The 21525-nt window shown below is 34.4% G+C and overlaps 2 protein-coding genes across 4 annotated transcripts; one reads left to right on the top strand and one right to left on the bottom strand.

Moving 5' to 3' along the window:
- The first annotated feature begins 6747 nt into the window (after positions 1-6747).
- On the top strand, positions 6748-8402 carry LOC112274827 (cytochrome c oxidase-assembly factor COX23, mitochondrial). 2 transcript variants are annotated; one of them, XM_024504617.3, is made up of 4 exons: positions 6748-6846; positions 7266-7342; positions 7839-7935; positions 8039-8402. In XM_024504617.3, exons 1-3 carry the CDS (start codon positions 6759-6761, stop codon positions 7884-7886), a joined length of 213 nt encoding a protein of 70 aa, XP_024360385.3. In that variant the 5' UTR covers positions 6748-6758; the 3' UTR covers positions 7887-7935; positions 8039-8402. The 2 variants fall into 2 exon arrangements, with proteins under 2 accessions (XP_024360385.3, XP_090102339.1); XM_090246213.1 differs by lacking the exon at positions 6748-6846 and adding an exon at positions 6881-6987.
- A 4842-nt stretch (positions 8403-13244) lies between these two features.
- On the bottom strand, positions 13245-17945 carry LOC112274716 (aspartokinase 2, chloroplastic). 2 transcript variants are annotated; one of them, XM_024504418.3, is made up of 13 exons: positions 17401-17945; positions 16991-17073; positions 16636-16676; positions 16294-16448; positions 16009-16170; positions 15770-15865; positions 15514-15630; positions 15191-15310; positions 14753-14845; positions 14456-14572; positions 14101-14220; positions 13872-13934; positions 13245-13620 (listed from the first exon to the last, which is right to left on the bottom strand). In XM_024504418.3, the coding sequence occupies exons 1-13, from the start codon at positions 17851-17853 to the stop codon at positions 13507-13509; spliced, it is 1734 nt and encodes a 577-aa protein (XP_024360186.1). In that variant the 5' UTR covers positions 17854-17945; the 3' UTR covers positions 13245-13506. The 2 variants fall into 2 exon arrangements, with proteins under 2 accessions (XP_024360186.1, XP_024360187.1); XM_024504419.3 differs by having other exon boundaries at positions 14101-14217.
- Between the last annotated feature and the right edge of the window lie 3580 nt (positions 17946-21525).

Here is a 21525-nt window from a genome sequence, read left to right as displayed (position 1 = left end):
AGTATATGACACCATAAAAAAATTTATTTAACACTTATGAAGCAATTTGAGCAATAAAAGTATGATTGGAAGATAATGGCATGGTGCAAGCCATTGGAATTAGCTCCATTGTGGTAGAAATTGTGATAAAAGATCAAATCAAGAAGGACAGATAGAAAGAAGTCTTACATGTAACAAAGATGAAGAAGAATCTTCTTTTAGTGAACAAACTTGTATCATATGGTTGTAAAATTCAATTTGACATAGATGGGTGTTTTATGAAGACATTGAGTGGACACATGTTACTAAAGGCATTAGAGATAGCAACCTCTACTTCATCAATTATAAGAAGGTGAATGGAGTTGAAGTGATGACATATGCTGATATTTTACAAAATCAAAACAAGTTTGATATTTGGCATCAATGACTTGGACACTTGAATGCCAAAAGCATGAAGGAGCTCCTATTTGTGATAAGTGGCTTACATCTTGGTCAATTCAGCCACAATGCTATGATACTTACTTGTGAAGGTTGTATCCAAGGCAACAACAAAAGACTTCATTTTCAAGTAGAATTGCAACACGTACAAGAAAAATTGTTGGAGATGGTTCATTTTGATGTTTGTGGACCAATGAAGACACCATCAATTGAAAGAATAAGGTACTTTGTGACATTTATTGATGATTTCTGAAGAAAAGTATAGATATATATATCATTAAAGCAAAGAGTGAATGTTTTTCAAGGTTTAAAGAATTTAAGGTACTTATGGAGAAGCAATGTGAGTGCAAGATGAAAGTGTTGTACACGAACAATAGAAATGAATACATGTCAAAGCATTTTGATGAATTTTTGAAAAATCAAGGCATTGTAAGACAAACCTCTATTTCTTATACTCCACAACAAAATGGAATTTTTGAAAGAACAAATTGTATCATTGTAGAGATGGCAAGGAGTATGCTTCATGTACAAAACCTTGCGCATGAATATTGGGTAGAAGCTATGATCAATGTAGTATATACAAGGAATAGATGTGCAAGAAGTGCACTCACATCAATGAGTCTACAAAAAGCTTGGAATGGCAAAAAATCTTGTGTTTCACACATGAAGATCTTTAGATACATTGCTTATGCAAAGAAACCAGATTGCATGAGGTCCAAACTTGATGCAAACGAACAAAAATGTGTATTTATTAGATATTGTGAAGGTACCAAAGCATATAAGCTAATGTGTTTAAAAACTAAGAAAATCATTAAAAGTCGTGATGTAGAGTTTTTGAAGCACAAGAGTGCTTGTGAGTACTTGGAAATGTATTCAAGTGGGAGTAATAGTATATTTGTAGATATATCTATAAATCGAGTTATGAAAGAGGAAGATGATGATGATAGTAAAGATGGTGGAATCTCAAATCAAGATGAAGAACCAAAGAAGGTAGATCATGATATACCTACAATTGTTAATAATGAAGGCAATCAAGATGTTGAAGATGATGATGGTGATGAGAAGTATCAACCTTTAAGTGTGAAAAAATAAGTTTTAAGAAAAAAGAAGATTGCAAGAACTATTGGAGTGTATGAAGATATCTCCTTTCACTTGATGAACTATTGGAGTGTATGAAAATCTTCATCAAGTGAAACGAGATATCCTTTAAGAGATCAAAAATAACTTGGTGCATAGTGGAAGAACCACATTTTTCCTCAAGTAAGTAAAGAATATATCAATGTTATACTCTTTGCTGATCCATTGAGTTTGAGTGATCCAATGAAGTCCACAAATGCTATGAAGTGAGAGAATGCCATGGAAGAAGACTACAAATCACTCATACAAAATGAAACATAGAAATTCACTCAACTTCCACCAAATTAATCTTCAATTGGTTGTAAGTGGGTGTTTAGAACCAAAAGAGATGCAATAGACAATGTTATGAGATACAATGCTAAATTAGTTGCCAAAGAATACTTACAAGTTGTTGGAGTTGATTTCAATGAGACATTTGCTCTTATGGCCAAATTCACCACCATTAGAATCATTATGGCAATTGGAGCAACAATAGACTTGGAGATGCATCAAATGGATGTGAAAATGACTTTCTTGAATAGAAAGTTAGAAGAAGACATCTATATGGATCAATCACAAGGATTTGTTAAAGATGGCAAACAAGACCTTGTTTATAAGTTGAAGAAATCCATGTATGGGTTCAAGCAATCTCCAAAGATATAGTATTAATATATTCATACATTCTTTGTGAATGAAAGGTTTGTAAAGAGTGAAGGTAACCATTCTTTATATGTAATGCAATCAAATGAATTCATATTGATTGTCATCCCCTATGTTGATGATTTGATCATCTCAATCAATTCTATGAAGATGATGGATTGATTGAAGGCAAAGTTAGAAAAAGAGTATAAGATGAGTGATTTGGGATAGCTTCACTATTGTTTAAGAGTGAAGTTTGTGAGAGATCATGCTAAGAAGACCATTACAATGCGCCAAAATAAGTATATTAAAGAAGTGTTGAAATAATTCAACGTAGATGAGTGTAAGCCTATTGAAACACCTTTGGATGCTAATTTGAAATTGATGAAGCTCACGAAAGAAGAGTTTACTGAAGTTGAAGGACAAATACAAGGTGTTCTATAGAAGGTAGCAATGGACTCACTAATATATGAAATGATTGGCACAAAGGTGGATCTTGTATATGTAATGACTGTTGTGAGCCAAGACATGTCAAAGGTTCAACCAATCCATTGGCCAACGATCAAAAAGATCATAACGTACTTAAAAAGTACTTTGAACTTCAAATTATGTCTTAGGTATGTAGCTAATAGTCAAAGGGTTGACTCTTGATATATAAAAAAATCATCCTATAGATATAGGACAAGGTCAAGGACCAAAAGTCAAAATCATGAGGATGAAGTATGAACTAGAGAATATCGAAAAACTATGTAACAGTAATTAGTGTTTGGTATAGGATATCTTTGTAGTTGGAAAGATGCCAAAGGATCCAAGGATCATAAGATACCCTTGAAGTACATTAGATACAAAACGATCCGAGGACCTAAAATCATGTGTGTAAAAGTCAAAGAGTGGAACTTGTCTTATAGGTCAGCAACCACAACTTATAAATATTGGGTGTTGGAAGTGAGAAACATCTTACTCCATACTCTCTTTATGTACAACCTTGCAGATGTTATGTGTTGTGACTTTAAAGTTCTATTTCTTCGATTATTATACATATACAGAGGCAACACCAAGGCCATTTTTGGTCTTGATAATGTCTTTTAACATTCTATTTTTTAATTTTGGATTTTAAAGTTTCTTGATACTTGACAATAATTGTGTTAATATCTTTGCATTTTTAAAAAATAAATCGTTTTAATTTATTTTTATTTTTTAATTATAAATTTTTTTTTATATATATATATATATATATATATATATATATATAAAGTATATCTAGATTCAACTCTTTAATAACTTAATAAGAATAATAATTTTGATATTAACTTTTGTTCTTTTTAATTAAAAACTGATTCATCAATTGATATTAAAAACCTTATTAAAAATTGGAAATTGGAAATTATCCTATTTCAAAATAATATAATTATGAAAACACAAATCTTATATGTCCAAATATTTTTGAATGATATTAGAGTTTGTATTTTGGAATATAATATGAATAATTTAAATTTATAAGAAATAATTAAAAATATGTAATAAAAATATTAATACTGAAAATTACAATCCAAAAATATATATATATATATATATATATATCAAACATACCATAATAAATTATAATTAGTGAAGATAGTATAAAGGTAGTAGGAACTTTTTCAGCCTATATATTCCTTTAGACAACTCTTTTTATTACATTTCATTGTACAAAGGAATTATATCTAATATGTTAGGTGTAACTTGATATAAATTAGATCTTCTACTTATTAGTCAAATACACTCAATTTTATACAAATAAATAAATAATACAAGTGGACTTTCTAATTATTGCAACTAAAAAGTGATTTAAATAATCGTACAATTGATAATATTAGGGCTAGAGTGCTTGCTCCTATACTATTTTTTGTACAACTTAAATCTTACACAATCCTAAAATACATCTTAACATTAATACAATTTTTTTTGCTTATATGTAAGAAAAAATCTAAATATATTGTCAAACATTGACCAACAAAAAACCACAAAAAACAAAACAAAAAGTACATATATAAAAGAAAATAATTATTTTAAGAGATAAGTTTTTTTCATAGTTACAAAAGAATTTTATATGATATCAACATATAATATATATATATATATATATATATATATATAAATAATAAAAAGATTACATGGTTTGTAATTACTTATTCTTAGATTTTAGAGATATTTTCTTGTAATTTTTGTTTAAAGTTTTATGAAATATTTTTAGAGAAAATAATTAGCCAATGTACAAAAAAATCATAAAAAATCTATATTTATTTTTGGAACATATTATATATAAAATCACACCTATGAAAGTAATTTAATAGAAATATAATAGCATAATTATATTTGAAATCATTTAATTTCAAAATAATCTTATTATTTTAGATTTAATCTTATATCATATTATAACTATTTGGTAAGTTGGATATTTTCTAGTCTCGGATTTTGTTTTAATAATGTAGTACCAAAACAAGAACTGTGAATGAAGTAAAAAAAAAAATCAAAATTCTATCTAAAAATAAAAATATAATAACTAATATGCATTAAAAAGGGAGAAAAAATAGAAAATTGAATGTTAAAATAAATATACATGATGTGAAAACATTATAAGTCCATTAGATTAACAAATTTTTTCTTTTTTCTTTTCTTTTTTCTTTCCTAAAAGTGTGATAAATGAAAAAAACATACAATATATTCAATTCTTTTTTATATTTACTAATTCAAATAAATTCTGTATGGATAATTATTTCTCTTCTTATGTATTTGACTTATAAAACATAACACAAAGATGCAATAGACATATTCTATTTTTTAAAAATTAAAATAATTCACATTTATTCTGATTTTAATTTTAAGCTTTAAATAATTTTAACATTATTATTTTTATTTTTTTAAACTCTAAAATATTTTTAAATCAGTTTTAATGCAATAAAATGCATTAGATTTGTATTAAATATTTCAATATGATATTTTATTTCTTATGTTCAACAAAATTCTTATAAAGTAAATAAAAGACTATATTTTATATTTTATATTTTAAAAGATTTTTTGGAAGATTGTTCATTATACATTTTTTCTTAGATATAAGAATTTATTATATATGATGATATAAAATATAAGGTGATAATTAGACCAATTGGTCTTAAAAGTCTTTGCTATAATATTTAGGAATATAGTTTTAGATTTTACTATTATCATAGAAATTTTTATTATACTTTATCATTGTAAATAAGTATATTATTTTTATTTTACTTTTTTTTTAAATTAGAAAATTACATGCATCATTTGATAATTATTTATCTATAATTATTTTGATTGTTAGAGAATAATTGAAACATATTCTAAAGCACAATCTTTTGATTTATATAAAGACAAAATTGAAGAATTAAAACTATAATTATTTTTGAAAAAATAATTGAAATTGAAATTTTAAATTATATATATATAAGAGAATGATAAAGCAATCCAATTTTTTTCTAAAGCAACTCACTCTATTTTAATCATTTATTGCACTCTTGCAGCCTCCATCCCTATTCTTAGCCATTTTCCATTCCCAATGGTTACTAAGGATAGGAGCAAGGGGCTCAAAATATCAAGAACAGAGACAACAATTGGGAATAGGGAAATGATTAGGAACAAAAATTGGGTTGAAAGGATACAATGATGGTTTAAACATGTGGATTGATTTAGTAAAAATTTGGGTTGCTTTATCATTTTCCTATATATATAGACACAAAATATAAGAATCCATGATAAATTAAAGGCACAAGGATTATGTAATTTTCTTTTTTTTCTTTTTTTTATTTTATAGTTGCATATGGTATAGTTATTGTTGCTATTGTTATTTATTTCACAAATAGAATGTGTGTTCTAAAAATAATTTTTGCATGTGGATGCTTATTATAATTTTTTATGTAATATCAACAAAATATACTAGAATATTTCTTGGCTAGATTATTTGCATTGAAAATCAATATTACATTACTTATTATTACTAATCTATTACTTATTATAAATCATTTATTTTAAAGTAAAGAAAGAGACTTAAATGCTTCAAGGATTATTCTCATGTATTCCTTTGTCCAAGTGATCTTAAATATTGTAACTTCTATAATAAAAGGTAAGGATTTAAATCAATAAGCCAAAAAAAAAAAAAAATCAACACATTATAGAAATATTGCATTACCATTCATAAAGTATTGCTTTGCTCTTTCCTATTACTTCCACTTTATTGTTTCTCCCATCACAACGCAAGGGTCCCTAGGCACTTAATAACACTTATAAGAAAAAAATGTGGGAAAAATTATAAGATTAACAAAAAAGAAAAAGGTTAGAATATTAAAAGGGTAAATAGTAACTAGTTAATTAACGAGTACAGGATACTAGTAGTGAGTCGGTTAAAGACACGCTTCAAAGAATGCGAGATCGGTCGCCACGGTGGACAAGTGCGGGCGAGGAGAGGCGCCATAGCCGGTTATGGCTATGGCCATGGCCTCACCGTGGCTATGGCGTCGCGCGACGCACAAGAGTCGAAGCGCGATGATCCACCGCAACCATCAACTTCCTCCTCAACCGCGATGGGGGAGACCGACGCGCCTGCACGCACCGGCCCTCTCAAGCTCTCGGACTCCATGTGTGCGCCCCAGTACGCCGCTTCTTTAAAATGTGAGGTCACTAACACCGAAATGTCTTGTGGACTTAACTCTTCTTTTGTGTTTGCCTCTTGTCGATGCTGGCTTAGGTCTTCGAATTAGTTAGTTAAATTGTATTGAGCATGTTTTGATTCGTGGCGCGTGGAATTTTTTGGTGGGTTTTCTCTTTACCAGCCGCTCTTTACATAGCATATGTCCGCATCAAGGCTGATTAGGTCGTGTAGATGGTTATTCTCTGAATTGAATCCCTTCGCCTGATGCATGATTTTTATATTTATTTTATTTTTCCATTTTTTGAGAATATAGCGAGAATCGATAGTTTCGCATCCCGCAGCGATCGTGTATGGTTCCACTACGCCAGTTTAAAAGGTTTGTTTGAACGCCTTGAAGTTAGCAGGGCTGATACTTGTATGGAAATTGGAGTTGTGACAGGTTTGGACGAAGCCAATTATGATAAGAGTAAGTGTCAGGATCACTTCGATGCTTACAAGGAGTGCAAGAAGCAAGAGGTAACGGTTATGTTCAATTTTCTTCGCGAACACTTCAAGTAGTGATTATTTGTGTGTGTGTGTGTATCAACTCTGAGAGGTCTATCTTCCGGTGAAACGTATCACCACAATTATCATTTTATAGCTGTTGTTAAAACCATGTCACATGTTGAATAGAATGCCTCAAATTACGAGGTCGAGGGATTAAGCTGTTTTTTTTTGTGTATGTCGTATATTCCTTTGAGAAGTTTTAACTATTATTTGCTTGTGAAAAATGCGCTTTCTAAAGTTACCCATGTTTTGCTTTCGTCATGAGTGGAGAGTGCAATGAAAACAAAAAAAACTCCTGCTAAAGTTTCAATTTACGGGTGTGAGACATTTAGGCGTACATTGTACATTTCTATCAAGTTCTCTTTTCATCTGTAGTGAACGGGTAGAAGTAGCTCCTTGTCTGTTTGCATATTTCTCGATATACCCCACATTCTTCATCGCATCACTGACTTTTTCAATGCTGCAGAGGGAACTACGCCTTGAAGCCAATCGAAAATCCAAAAGTTTTTTCTGAGTTCTTGCAAAGTCGTAACAAATCAAATGCTGGTCCTCTTTCATTCACGGTAAGTATACATACTTTCTTTCTGGTTCTTCAAATGACGCTGATTTGGTGTTTTAGATTACTGATGTTACTACATTGAATTGAGGTGATGGCTCTATTTGTAGGTAGCAAATCGAAGTGTAAGGCAGAAAGCTTCGAAGGAGTTGGTGCTCCAACCAGGAGAACCATGTAGTGTTAGCCCATGTAGCCTTGGACTGCAGTCCTTCAATCCTTCAATTACATTAGTATATGGAGGGATGGACAAGATGACTAAATAGTTGAAAGGATAGATTTTTGTTGGAGCTCTCGTCACTTATGTGGAGAGTACGAAGCCAACAGCAAGTTGTTCTAACTTCACTCCGTTGAGAATGCCAGTCATTTGATGTTCAACTTTCCAAAAGAGAGGCTGAATACATGCGAGAGAATTTAGGTACCACTCATACATATTGTCTGACCTTGTTGATGGTAAAAAAAAAACATTTGCTAGGATGTGATGAGTTATAGCCTTGTGGTTGCATTAGTGTACGTGATAAGTCAAAAAGATCTCCTTCTACATCTTCAGATTTTTCCACATTGGATCAGAAGTTTATGATAATCACTAAATATACATATCTGTTTGAAAGGTCATCATTCTCTGCACTTAACCTTTTGTTGAAATTGATTGTTCAGAATCTTAGCTTGCAAAACATTGAATTGTATTGTACAAGTTTATAAGCTGTATTTATAAAGGATTCTTTCTCCTCAAAATTGCAATTTGTTACCCAATTCATTCTTATTGAAAACTTTATATTCCAAAGATATTCTCACAAAAGTTTGTCCCTCCCCCAGTACACCCAGGCTAGAATCCCCGAGAACTTCATGAGGAGTTGTCCTCCATCACCTCATTTCGTCCACCTCTCGCCCGTTACTATTCGCCCGTTAGTATTTAATTATTTTAAGTAGTAAAAAATTATAAAAATATTAAATTACCTCTTGTTATAACATAAAAAGTACAAATCAAATTCCAATGGATATTAAAATATTCCATAATCAAATTTTTAACTTTAATTATTTATTTTTGTTATCAATATTAATACTGCACATGTAATTTTAATTTAAATTAAATATATTTTATTCCCTTGTGAATCTATGGATTGGCACTACTTCATGTTTTAAATTTGAATGCCTTTTCATTCATTTTTTTTTTCAAAAATTCAAAAATTCATATCTTGACATTAATCATGTATTTCTATTAGTCCATATTTGTCTATTTTTATCATTTATTGATGATTTAACATATCTAAAATAATTCTTGCATATTAAATTATGAAATCATTCTTGATATGAATCTATACTTATATTAATCTTTTTTTCAATGTACCAACATGTTATACATCAAAAAAGAAAAAAAAAAAACCCCAAAAAACCCAAAAAAAACCCAAAAAAACAAAAAAAACAAAAAAAACAAACAAATGTCAAAAAACTTATTCTCTACCAAAGTTTCAATTCATCAAAGCTTGTGGTTCAGCTACCTCAAAGCTTGTAATCACTATAATAATTTCACTCAAATCTCTTCTTCCTTTAAAATTTTAAAAATTCTTTAGACAACTTATCATTGTTCCTATAAGTAGGAATAATAAAAAACTTTAAACTTACATCTTACTTAAGTTGTCTAAAGAATTTTGTATAATATATAATTTATATATTGATTTACTTATTTACCACTTGAAGTACATTCTAATCCCTGGCTCCCTAAACCTTGAGGCAAAGTGGGTCGAAAGTCCACTTCTTAAGCAATAGTCTGGTGGGAGAAATGACTAACTCGACATGTAACTCATGTCAGCATTTGGAGTAACCCTCGACGAATTCCAGCCTAGCATGTTTTACTCACACTCAGGGGCACGGGGATACAACCACAGGGATACCCCTACATTGCAAACAGACTCCAATTCTATTATCTATATATATATATATATATATATATTTGGTAGGAATTGTTTCAATATCTAGGATGACACGTTATGTTATTATCGATTACATATTAGCTCTGCCATCAGACAGACTATGTTCTGTTACATATATATACACATATAGATATAGACATTTAGTAGGTTATTGCTCAAACTTAATATATATTAACCATGATGATGGTGAGTGCACAGTGGAGGGTCACAGACTTAAATTCGTTTCATTGATTGGAAAAAGTTGAAATCATTCTTGTGTGACCAAACCATCGTCCTCATAAGAATGATTTCAACTACATCGTCAGATCATAGATGTAAACATGCCACCCAAGATACCGTCTATGGGTGGAGAAACTCTTAGCCCCCCCCCCCAGCCCGGTACACGGCCCCGCACCAGCATCGTCTGCGTCTTCCTCTTCGGTACAGTTTTCGACGCCGCGTCGCGTCAAATCTTGTCCTCGCATTTCAGCGCTGTTGCATGTTGAGATTAACGTTCACAAACCGTTGCTTGTAATTATAAATCCCGTCAAGCACTGATCGAAAACGAGCATTTCGATAGTGGGGAGCAAAAATTACGCTGCATTTTCACCTAGCCTAACCCTCGACTCACTGAAGAAGTATCACCATTCCCCCGCTTTAATTCTCGGAGATGAAACCATCAGATCCCATGAAAAACTTTAAGCTGCCCCAGAGTGCAGGACCTGTCGATCCGCGGCCTCACTGATGAACGTCCAGCAGTCCGCTCAGCAGCTAACTCGACAACCATCTACAAGCGAAACGATCTTGCAACCATAGGACTGAAAGTGAAATGTCACGGCTATGGATTATTTTCCTGTGCCAGCGGTGATGATTTCTATCTTATTCCATGCCATTCCTTTTTTCTAGTAGTTCCGTTATCAGATCTACATTATCGTCTGGTCGATTTCCACGGACGTTGCAACATTACTTACCACAGTACCACAGTACTTGGATTCGATGGGATATTCTCAGAAACGGATCCAGTACCTCAGTTCATTGCATGAGGTACCCAGCAACAGCACTGGTATACACTGCATGAACCAGTTGAGATACTGGTACACTCCCTGGTTCCGGGGCAAATCGTCTAGCATATGAGTAGATCGACACCACCTCAGATGATCCCACACTGCTGCGAGGAACCCATGTCCGTCACGCTCGAGAGCTGTTCCGCTAAACACTCCTGATGCATCATCATCATCTCTCGGACACACCCGTCACCGAAAGCTGCAAAAAGCCCACCGACCGGCACTCGTTGTGGCCCTCCATCGCTCAAATGGTGACGGCGCTCGTCTTGTTCATCGCAGGGGACATCGACCTCAACTGCAATAGTTCACTAGAAACTCAGAACCTCGGATCTGAAAGTCTTTTAGACTCAATGATGGAGGAATCCTAACTGATTGACCGTCTGGCTGTTGAATGATAATGTGCTTCACGTTCAGGCTGGATCAACTGTTCTGGCGTTAACATGGACGACAAGGATGGCCACAAAATACTACTGTAAGGATTGGAATGCTGAGTGATGTACCGGAAAGTACTAAGACGACCACCACAGTGTCCAGTAAGTACCATTGCACCACCACGAGGTTGGAAGCTCTGCAATGGCGACTGGATCAATTGCTTGCTACGCCGACCCGCGCAACAGTTGCGATCATCGCGGATACAGCAACAATCGGTGTCACACTTGCTGTACTCCTCATGGGCTTCATCCTTGCAATCAGTGACGACTACAGCAAAACAAAATATATATATATATATATATATATATATTCATTCATACACAAAAATAATTCAAAAGTAGAATAACGTAACAAAACAACATAACAAAAGAAAACAAACCACCGGAATTGTGGAAAGTGTGCCAGAGTCTCATGATTCTTCACTGTTGTTGAGTGTTGACTGACACAATTGGGTTGAGCAATGCTGCAGGAACTGGTGATTCTAGGATAAGCTATCATCTGAAATTTTGAAGTGTATAAAAGTAATAATAGCTGAACTATTTATCCGCTATTTTAAGAAATCTAATGATGTTGAAATTATTTGTATTTGTGGTCGTGGTTACGGTTAGAGCTTTGTCATGTGATGCGTTTTTTGGTTTTATTTGAGTTTGGATGCCTTTGTGGTTTACTGTATTTGAATGAGTATACAAGGCAAAATTGTATGTTTGGAATGTTTGACGTCTTCATTGAGGGCTTCTGTTACAACTAAATTAGGTGACACATATTTCATCAAAAATATGCAAATAATTGTATATTGTACCAAAATAATAATAATAATAATAATAATAATAATAAAGGATAGTTCAAATGATTGATTCTTTATTTTGGTTCCACCGACGTGCTTATGGAATTCAAGGGTTTAATTCATTGTTGAATGGATGGATTGTTCATAAGTAGTATGTGGAGTTTTGTAGGGGTGTAATTCATGTACAACAAGAGAATGTATTACAAAATTGTATTCTTCATAGAATACAGATGATTTTGTGAATGTATACATGTGTCCTCTTGTTATGCTAGAAAAGAACTTAGTAATTCAGTTTACTTGTTCATTGACAGCCAATTAATATGATGAGATGTCAATCATTGACATGGACCTACTTGTGAAAAACACTACACTTTTTGATTTAAAACGTTTGAGTATATGAACAGTCTTTCAATAAGTGGAAGTGAAAATGACAATCATTTTCTTGTTTGACTCATATCGTTACACATGTGATGCTGATCAAAGCTGTTCTATCTGTTCAAGTGAAGAGCTAAGTAGGAATGACATAAACATATTCACAAGACTTCAAGGAGCCCATTTACAAGTTATCTCAAGTTGTGAAGTTTATTCACACAACGTGAAGATTATGAATACATCAGGAAATTACCAAATTCTTCACCTTATAGAAGGCTACAAATGTTGGATTTTTTCTGCTTCAATCTTCAATATTGAGTTCTAACCACTAAATTACATACTTCAAAACCAACAAGGGTTCGGAAGAGTATCATTCTAGAAGCTAATACTACTAGAATGCACTACTGAAAAGCTATGCTGTTCTGAATATTTCAGGGTTCAGAACTGTGAGGGTCAAGATTGCAACCTCTAAATTAAGGTCGAAAAAGGAGGTTCCTGGTGAAGATGGACACAAAATTTATGTTGTCTCTGATATTGCATGCACCTGTTCGACAAATTTTGGGCCAAAATTTTCCACAAGTGCGAGAATACGAAGATGGAAGCACCATGAGCCAAAGACACCTCAACGACTCTGGGCTACTTTCATCAGAGTAAGGGCGTGCAGCTTCCTGTTCGCCACTTGAAAACTGGCGTAATACCTTACGCAACCACTTAGATGGAATAAACTAATCCACTGGTTGACTGAACCAGTGTGGCATACAATAATCACTGCGGCTGCAATATTGACTGCAGCAATTTAAAGAGAATAGTGCGCCTTTGCAGCATTACATCAGCACTTGAATGGTTTGCTAATAATCAGAGCCTGCCTGAACTGAATACAGGAAGCCCTCTCTACAGCCAGAACTTAAACAATGCGTAACCATGGATTGATTAACATCTACAAAAATGTCTCTGAGGAGGACTTAAAAGTATCGACTTCCCAAGTCAGGGATGTTAAAAACTAACGGAACGTCTTGTTCTTAGACATGACCATTTCTTTCCGTCGCCTCGTCAGCATCAGGCCAAAATACTTTGTGCAGCTCTTGCACACACTTGGGAGCATCATCATCATCCACCACCATTGATATGTTTACCTGCGATCACCAAAATCAAGATGCACTCATAAGCCAAAGTCGAGATAACATGAGCTTCATCCTTTCGGAGCGAAACCCATTAAGCTTTACTTCTGTTAACCGGGTGCAGCAGTGAAAATCCATAAATAGTATGATTTACTACCAGAATACTAAAAAATGCTGTTCGACAAGCTATAAAGAAGACTTTTAGCCGAACTCATTAGTGATATCAGACGAGAATTTCAGAAGACAAATGATAAGCTCATACATACCTTGGAAGCACCTTGTGAGATCATTTGTACGTTGATGTCGTTCTTCTTGAAGACCCTAAAGACCTGTAACAATGGCAGACACATTTGATGAAACACACACTTGAAGAGAAAAATCGAAAACAGTCATGGAAGCAAAGAAGATAAATTTAAATATAAAAGATTTCACTCAGCATTATTGAGTCCTGTACATGAGTCTCAGTTTGCTATCAGAATGGTTTCAATAACGTACTTTTTCAAGAACAGCTGATGACTGCTTCACATTGCTAATGAGAGAAATTATAGACTTCTTCTTTAAAAGTTGTACGTTGGCGATTTTTGACAATTCTGACTTCATTTTGTCCAATTCCTGCTGTAACCACAAACATCTTCAAAATTATCAGCCACATACATAAACCGAGGGTTAGAGAGAGCTGAGGCAATCAATGACTTCATTCCATGCCTTATTAACTACTAAATTGTTACCCATAATATATAGAAGGAAGAGAAGAGTTCAAAATGAATAAATAAATAAGTAAAGTTTCAAAAAATATATAACGCTTTTACATTCTATATTAGAAACAGTATTGACACTTGAACTGGCTTGCCTGTTCAATGAGTTCACGCTCCCAAAGTTTTGAAGGGTCCAACGTCAATGATATGCTAACTTCGCTGGTAGCCACCACATCTACTGAAATGCCTAAATGTTCAAACGTAGTGAACACCTGAACGGAGCAACAACAAACAGTCAGGCTACATCTACCATAGAACACTTATCTTACAACCCCTACAAGCATGTAGTGCTAAATGCAAGAAACATAAGGGCATGCCAATTAACCCAGTTAAATAATACCAATAAATATACAATAAATAAATAAATAAATAAATGAAGGGAATTCCCATACCTTTGCAAGAAATCCAACTTGGCCAAGCATACGTGTGCTTTGAATATCCAACATTGTCACGTCCTTTTTCAGCACTATGCTTGTCATCTCTGCCTGAAAATATATCAAATGGTGATGAATGTAAATAGTCAAATCGAAAGAAGACAATTCAGACAAGTTCATAGCAGAGCCTGATTAACTGATCAGATCATACAAAACAAGCTGTTGGCGGAGCGATTAACTAGAACCCAGAATGAAAAATTAAGCAAAAATTGTGTCCCAAGAATACTTGGAACTAATTGGACCTTAAATCTCTGCTTCTTTTTCGGTGAGCACTGATTAAAAAAGCGAATGCAGAGAAGATTCTGAATCTACAAGAACTAACACATTGCTTTCCAGCGATTTCAGCTTCCCGGCATTGTCAAAAGGCAACCTCATAATCTGGACCAATGGAGTTACCTCACTCATGTCGCGTTCCCCTGTTATGAGAGTACCAGGTGCCTGTGGGTTATAAGAATTCTTGACACGAACAGGTATGTTTGCATCGCGGGCTGGTCTCATTGACTGAGGATGTAAAACCTAAAGCCATGCAGTGAACATCAACGCTAGATTAAAATTCACGCATACATGCAACAGCGGCCGGACTGCGAATATATTGCAGAAGGATCTAAAATACTACACCTCTAACATTTCGTTTCAAAATCCCCTGATATTTTCCACACTTAAAACAGAACAACTTCACGACATACACCTAGACCCTTAGATTTGAGGAGCTGTAATACCTGGGCTCCGAAATAAGCCAGCTCAGATGCCTCATCAAAGGTCAGGAATGGAACTGGTAATGCATTGGAGTATACACGGGGATCACATGTCAGGACACCATCAACGTCTTTCCACACCTGTCCACAAGTCAATGCAGTGCAAAATAAGATCTACTAAGAGAGGCCATGGTAAAAATTGAGGAAGAGCACCCATAAACTTTCTGTTAATATGGCATGTGTCAATTAGATGAAGTCCCAACTCAAGCACTTCATTCACCTGAATTTCCCGGAGACCTAGCGCTTTACCGAGGGCTGTGGCCGTCAAGTCGCTCCCTCCTCGTCCTAAGGTTGTTACACAACCAGTCTCAACCCCCTGCAAGGATAAATCAATGGAATGGTTGATCAATACTAGAAAAGATTTTTCGATTAAACGTGACACGAACCATCAACGCAGAGAGATAAAAGGCGAATGTTTGAGCAACTTGCACGAGGTCTAAGCTAGTACTTTGCGCTCACCTTACCAAGGAAGCCTGTCACAACGCATATGGGTGTACCCCTATCAGCGTCGGCTTTAAGATCTTTAAGAAGCCTCTCTCTTACTGTCGGGTATGTGACCTCCAGGATTTCAGCATTCGTGAACTCATCGGTTGTAATGATTCCGAGGTCAAAAGCGTCATACTGATTGGCCCATCCGGACAATCAGAATCCAGTTTCAGTGGTAGGCAAAATGTACACACTTAGGTCACGAACATAAGATCGTGTAACTATACATGTTCAATACAATCATACAAATTCACGGACCTGTCGAGCGTATGTCCCGATGCTATTCAAATAGGCCGTGAATAGCCGGGTTGAGAGGCGCTCTCCAAAGGAAACCAGGTAATCCTTGGTGCGCAGCGTCAGCTCCTTCATAAGAGCAATCCCCATTACCAGCTGTTCCAACTCTTCAAAAAGCTCTGCACCAGAAGAAAGACAAGTTGTGAATATTTATGGGATAATCCTATCACATAACCGACTACGTAGCATGTTCGGTTGCAGACCCTGGGAACAGGTGAGTCGTTTTATTTGACAACCAAACATCAATATGTTTCTAAAGAACTCAAATTTCACGGAAATAATACGAGGAAGTCGCAAGAATCGGACCTGTGACCAAAGATTCATCCACTTTGAGTTCACGTGCTGTCCTGCCAATGCTCACCAACCAGACAACGGTGTAAGGATCACTCAATTCAGCACCAAAATACTGCCATTAACATCACTCGTGGGTGATGTTTAACGCATCCGCAGGCCTGAAATGAGAACTAAACCGCTAAACCACAACTCCTTCCACAATTCATCAGAAACCCTGAAGAAATCTCCAACCACACGTAGCTTCGTCACTACCGCACCCTCAAAGCATTTTGTAACACGAAACTCAAACAGAGTTCATCTTTCCATGTACTCCTCGACCAAAGCTACTACTCAGAATGTATACAGGAAGAAATGGGGTGAGATGTACGTCTTATGCAGGTCTCTGATAACTTGGAGCTCCTCAATATTGCCGGACTCCTCGACACCACATGACACGGCTTTTTCTCCTGCCTGTCAATCCAAGCAAGCATCGTTTTCTTTTCTCAAATTACGTCTAGATATGAGAGCACTTTCATCTCTAAGCCTGGGCATTACTATGACAGGTGATATTTCAGCTCCAAAACCCTGATAACAGTGCAATTCGGCGCTCATCTGCTTCCTGACCGAGAATGGAGGCGATGAAACCAGAAGTTACAAACACCGCCAAGACAGACCCCACTTGAGTTAACTAATAACAATGCCATCAGCTCTCAACCATTAATCATGGAACACCCATCGCTGCATTCCCTCACTCCTCTATTTCCAACCATTCCACAGCATAACCCTCAATGAGCAAACCTTCAGAAGGTTGTTTGTCGTCTTTCCCATAGCAGATAACACAATGACAGGCCTCTCATCCGGAAAACTCAAAATCAGTTGCGCCACTTCTCTCATTCGGTGTGCGGAGGCGACAGACGAACCCCCAAACTTCATAACCGTGGTAAAATCGGAGCTCAACCGCTGCTTCTGTTCCTCCTCTACTCGCTGCTCCACCAGCGCCACGCCCGCGTCACAGCGCACCCGCAGCGACCCCGCCGCATTCCTCCACTTAGCTGCATTTTCAACAAATTTCCACGTCTGCAACTTCCCTCCGAAAAAATACAGCGACGATGACGACTCTAATCCCCGCCCCCGAGCAGTGTGCGCAAGATTCAAAGCCCTGTATTGGATCCCAGAGCAACCACACGACGACGACGTAGGGGCAATGAAGACCAGAGATGAGACCGCCATAGCAGCCACGGCCTCCATCATGAAGAAAACGCCCTCCAAAGAATCCAAGAAGCCCGGAAGCGCTGGATTGGAAGAGCTAGGGTTTATGCTGCAACCGCAACCACAACCACAACGCCTCCGAAAAACAAAAACCTGCGAGGAAGATGACCAAAAATGAATGGGGAGAGGATGCGAGCAGGAGCCCTAAACCCTACGATTCCCTCACTCCCTCCCCTCCAATCAAATTGCCGTAGGGCTCCAGCTAGGATCGTCGTCCTTTTTAGTGAGTTGCCGATCTCACTGAGTCTGTCCTGCCGATTTCACTAATTTTCTTATTGCTCATTGGCTCGTGCTGAGCTCAGCAAGTTTAAGGGCTCATTAATCACGAGATTTGTTCTCTTCCGCTGGGAACTGAGGACCACATGTCGTGCTTTGGCTTAACGTGTGCTTCGTGCTGTTCCCCACCGTACTAGATTCAGATTCCGAGAAAGCTCGGTTCAGGTTCTTATAAAGTGGATTTAAAGGTATCGGTTCACGTTATGATCCAATGGAAGCCAATGTGTGAGATCCTTTTTTGTGAAGGACATTTTGACTCTTTCAAAGATGCGACCTTCCATAAAGATATTATGATTGGGAAAATGGGCTTGGAATATCTAGAAAGAATGTGGTCTCAAATATAAGTAGATATAAAACTAAAGTTAATGAACGTGTGATACAATGGATAAATGTGTTGTCTCTTAGTCCCACTTTAATTTACATGTGGAACTTGTGTTCTTTGAGATTGGATAATTGTTTCTTTGTTAAAAAATTGTACATGTGTCCCAAAAATACAAATATCTATTATATAAAGCACCTTAGACATAAGATAAAGAGACAAATAAGTATTTTAATTGGATGTTGAAAAAGAAACTTGGGAAACAAAATGGTTGGAACCTTACTTATTCCTAAGAACCAAGATGTTGTCACCTTAAGAATTCTCAATAATTGCTTCATTTCCAATAATTGTTTTATTCTTAAGGTTGAGCATATCCAATTAGTCATAATTGTGATTGAATTTTCCTTTAAGTCAATTTTGATGATATATTGAACAGTAGCTATTACATATCACTTATTGAAATATGTCATCTTTGTTATGGTATCCAAAATGCTCTCAACATTTACTATAGACATATGTGTATTTGGTCGTGACAAACTTCGTACATAAAAATATTTAATAACAAGTCTTGATGTGAAGAAACTTACAAGACGATGCAAGCTCCAATTCAAACTTCATCTATGCAAATCTCCAATTCTTGCCATTGCTTTATAGTGCATTAGTTTTTTAATGGTCTTTTGGTCTTCATTGATGGGAGATGTGTTCTCTAGCATGATCTAGAAGCAACGCAAGAAGAAACAAAGACTAAGAATGTACTGCCTTAATACATGGATAAGTGGAGTTTTGCATTTCAATTTGAATTTGATGCAAAATTGGAGAAGAGCATAGCATTTACATATCATTTTCAAGCTCCTCAAGAATGATTTATCACCATTCATGATTTGATTTATGGTAAAGTTTACAAATTATCACACGTAACTTTGTATTTAAGTAATTTTTTTTAATTGTCTTAAATAGATAGTCTAAAATACAAATAATGTTGGTTTTACTAGAATTATGTTGATGCCAATGCCATAGTTAATGCACATAGTTTTCACTTAGTTTGTAATAGATGCCAAGTTAATGCCATAGCCAAAGAAAATTACAACTTTAGAAAGTTTGATGAGGACATTTTTTTTTTAAAACCTTGTCAATCAATGGCAATAAGTTTGTCTAAGAAAAGTTCCCAAGTTGTCACTTTTCTTTTCAACAAAATATTATTCTTGAAATCAATTGATTCAAAAAGTCAATAAAGAGGCATATCAATTGGAACCACACTAGATTTTAGAAGATATATCAATGGAAATCAATAACATGTTCTTATTCAATAATTGCAATAATTATAGAAAATCTAAGTCATAGCCAAATAGCAAGCACAAAGTGAATGACTTACATGGTAAAATAAGTAACAACTTTCACCAAAGCATAAGAGTTACTATGAACAACAACAATATAACATTGATTGAGTCTAAATATTATGACTTTGAATCCAATATAAAAATGGAACCTACAAGAGAAGGTACTATTGCTATGAAGCAAAAACAAATCAACTAATTTAACCTTGTAATCAGAATTAGGCAGAATATAACTAATATGTATTATTTCAATAACAATGAGATGAGACAAGGGAGAAAGGAGACCAATAATGCACATGCACACGAGGACAAGCACTACACTCTCTAATTGCAGCAAATGGGTGTTTTTGCTAGTGAATGTAGAAAAATGAAAATTAGAGACATAAAAAAAATGGAGAATTACAAAAGTAAGAATAACCAAGGCAATACTAGGAAAAAAAACATGCGGAGAAGGGCAAGTAGAAAAGGGCAACAGAAAAAAGAAAGCAACATGAATGTATTAAGAAAGAAGTGTATAAATATAGATAATAAGATATTATTTGTCTTCAAGCCAATGTTATGGATACTTTGAATTTAGCATGTACATACAAAAACATTTAGTTTTAATAAACTAATCAAGTGGATACATATTTCAATATAATAAGAAATATCCCTTAGATAATGGAATTGGTTTCAAAGAAGATAATACTTCCATATTTGCAAGATTATACTACTTCAAGGCTATAGTATATTGCTATTGATTATGATTTCTATTTCGTTTGATTGTGATGTAGCTAATAAAAGAGACAATGCACTTTATTATACATTTTCATTATGCAAAGTAATAGACATAGTTTCAACAAAATTTGTTTGAATAGAATTATATTATTACTATTGTAAGTACATTAATGTTGTTAAATTGTAGTGAATGATATAATATGTGTATTGAAGTTGAAAACTTAAAGAGACTTAATGAACTCCGCCTTAAGTATGATTTTATGTGCATGAGAGACAAAGAGTACAAAAGAATTACAAAAACTTGTGGAATGTACAAGATCTCATAGAAACTTAGTTAATACATAGGGATCTATGGAAACTTAGGGAATGCCAAAGAATGCATGGGAATCCATGGAAACTCAAGAAATACCAAGAAACACATGGAAATGCATGAAAATTTGCAAAAACATATAAGAACATTTTTTTTTAATCCAATGCCATGGATTTCTACTTCTCCAAATATGATCAACATCTTATATCCTACAAAGAATAAAGATAAAAATACCACCATAAATGTAGTTTATTATGAATTTCTTTTAATTTTATTATTTAAGTTGTAGTAAATAAAATTTATGTTTTTCAATTGCACAATAGAAACACAAATAGTTCCATTGTTATGTATATACTCTTTTCTTTTCTTTTTTCTTTTTTTCTTGGTCAAAATTTGTTTATATAGTTTATTTTGAAGATATGTATTATCTACAAAGTTTAAAAAGTTAAAAATAAAAAAATACAATTATTATTTTTTTTTATTTTATAAATTAAAATATTCAACTCTTATATCTTTGAAAGCTTGTTATGACACAAAAAGTTGATCCAACAGCTACACTCTCAAAGTCTCATGCTTAAAGTTACATAATTAAATTATTATTCTTTTTGTATTAAATTATGGCAAGATTCTTTCATTTCGGTAGTTGTTTATCAACTATTCTTATTTATATACATTTTACAGTAATTTGCTGCAAACAA

This window comes from Physcomitrium patens, chromosome 22 (genome assembly GCF_059467195.1).
Source record: "Physcomitrium patens ecotype Gransden chromosome 22, ASM5946719v1, whole genome shotgun sequence".
Classification (NCBI taxonomy): Eukaryota; Viridiplantae; Streptophyta; class Bryopsida; order Funariales; family Funariaceae; genus Physcomitrium; species Physcomitrium patens.
Note: the sequence above shows the minus strand (reverse complement) of the source record. Positions and strands in the feature narration are given on the sequence as shown.

Excerpts from the sequence above, each read along its gene's own strand:
- LOC112274827 (XM_090246213.1), top strand. The coding sequence starts at position 7,284 with ATGATAAGAGTAAGTGTCAGGATCACTTCGATGCTTACAAGGAGTGCA. Across the intron at positions 7,343-7,838 it reads AGGAGTGCAAGAAGCAAGAG|AGGGAACTACGCCTTGAAGC; the intron begins GTAACGGTTATG and ends TCAATGCTGCAG. Across the intron at positions 7,936-8,038 it reads CTGGTCCTCTTTCATTCACG|GTAGCAAATCGAAGTGTAAG; the intron begins GTAAGTATACAT and ends CTCTATTTGTAG.
- LOC112274716 (XM_024504418.3), bottom strand. The coding sequence starts at position 17,853 with ATGATGGAGGCCGTGGCTGCTATGGCGGTCTCATCTCTGGTCTTCATT. Across the intron at positions 15,866-16,008 it reads TGACAGGCTTCCTTGGTAAG|GGGGTTGAGACTGGTTGTGT; the intron begins GTGAGCGCAAAG and ends TTATCCTTGCAG. Across the intron at positions 13,935-14,100 it reads CATCAGCTGTTCTTGAAAAA|GTCTTTAGGGTCTTCAAGAA; the intron begins GTACGTTATTGA and ends CCATTGTTACAG.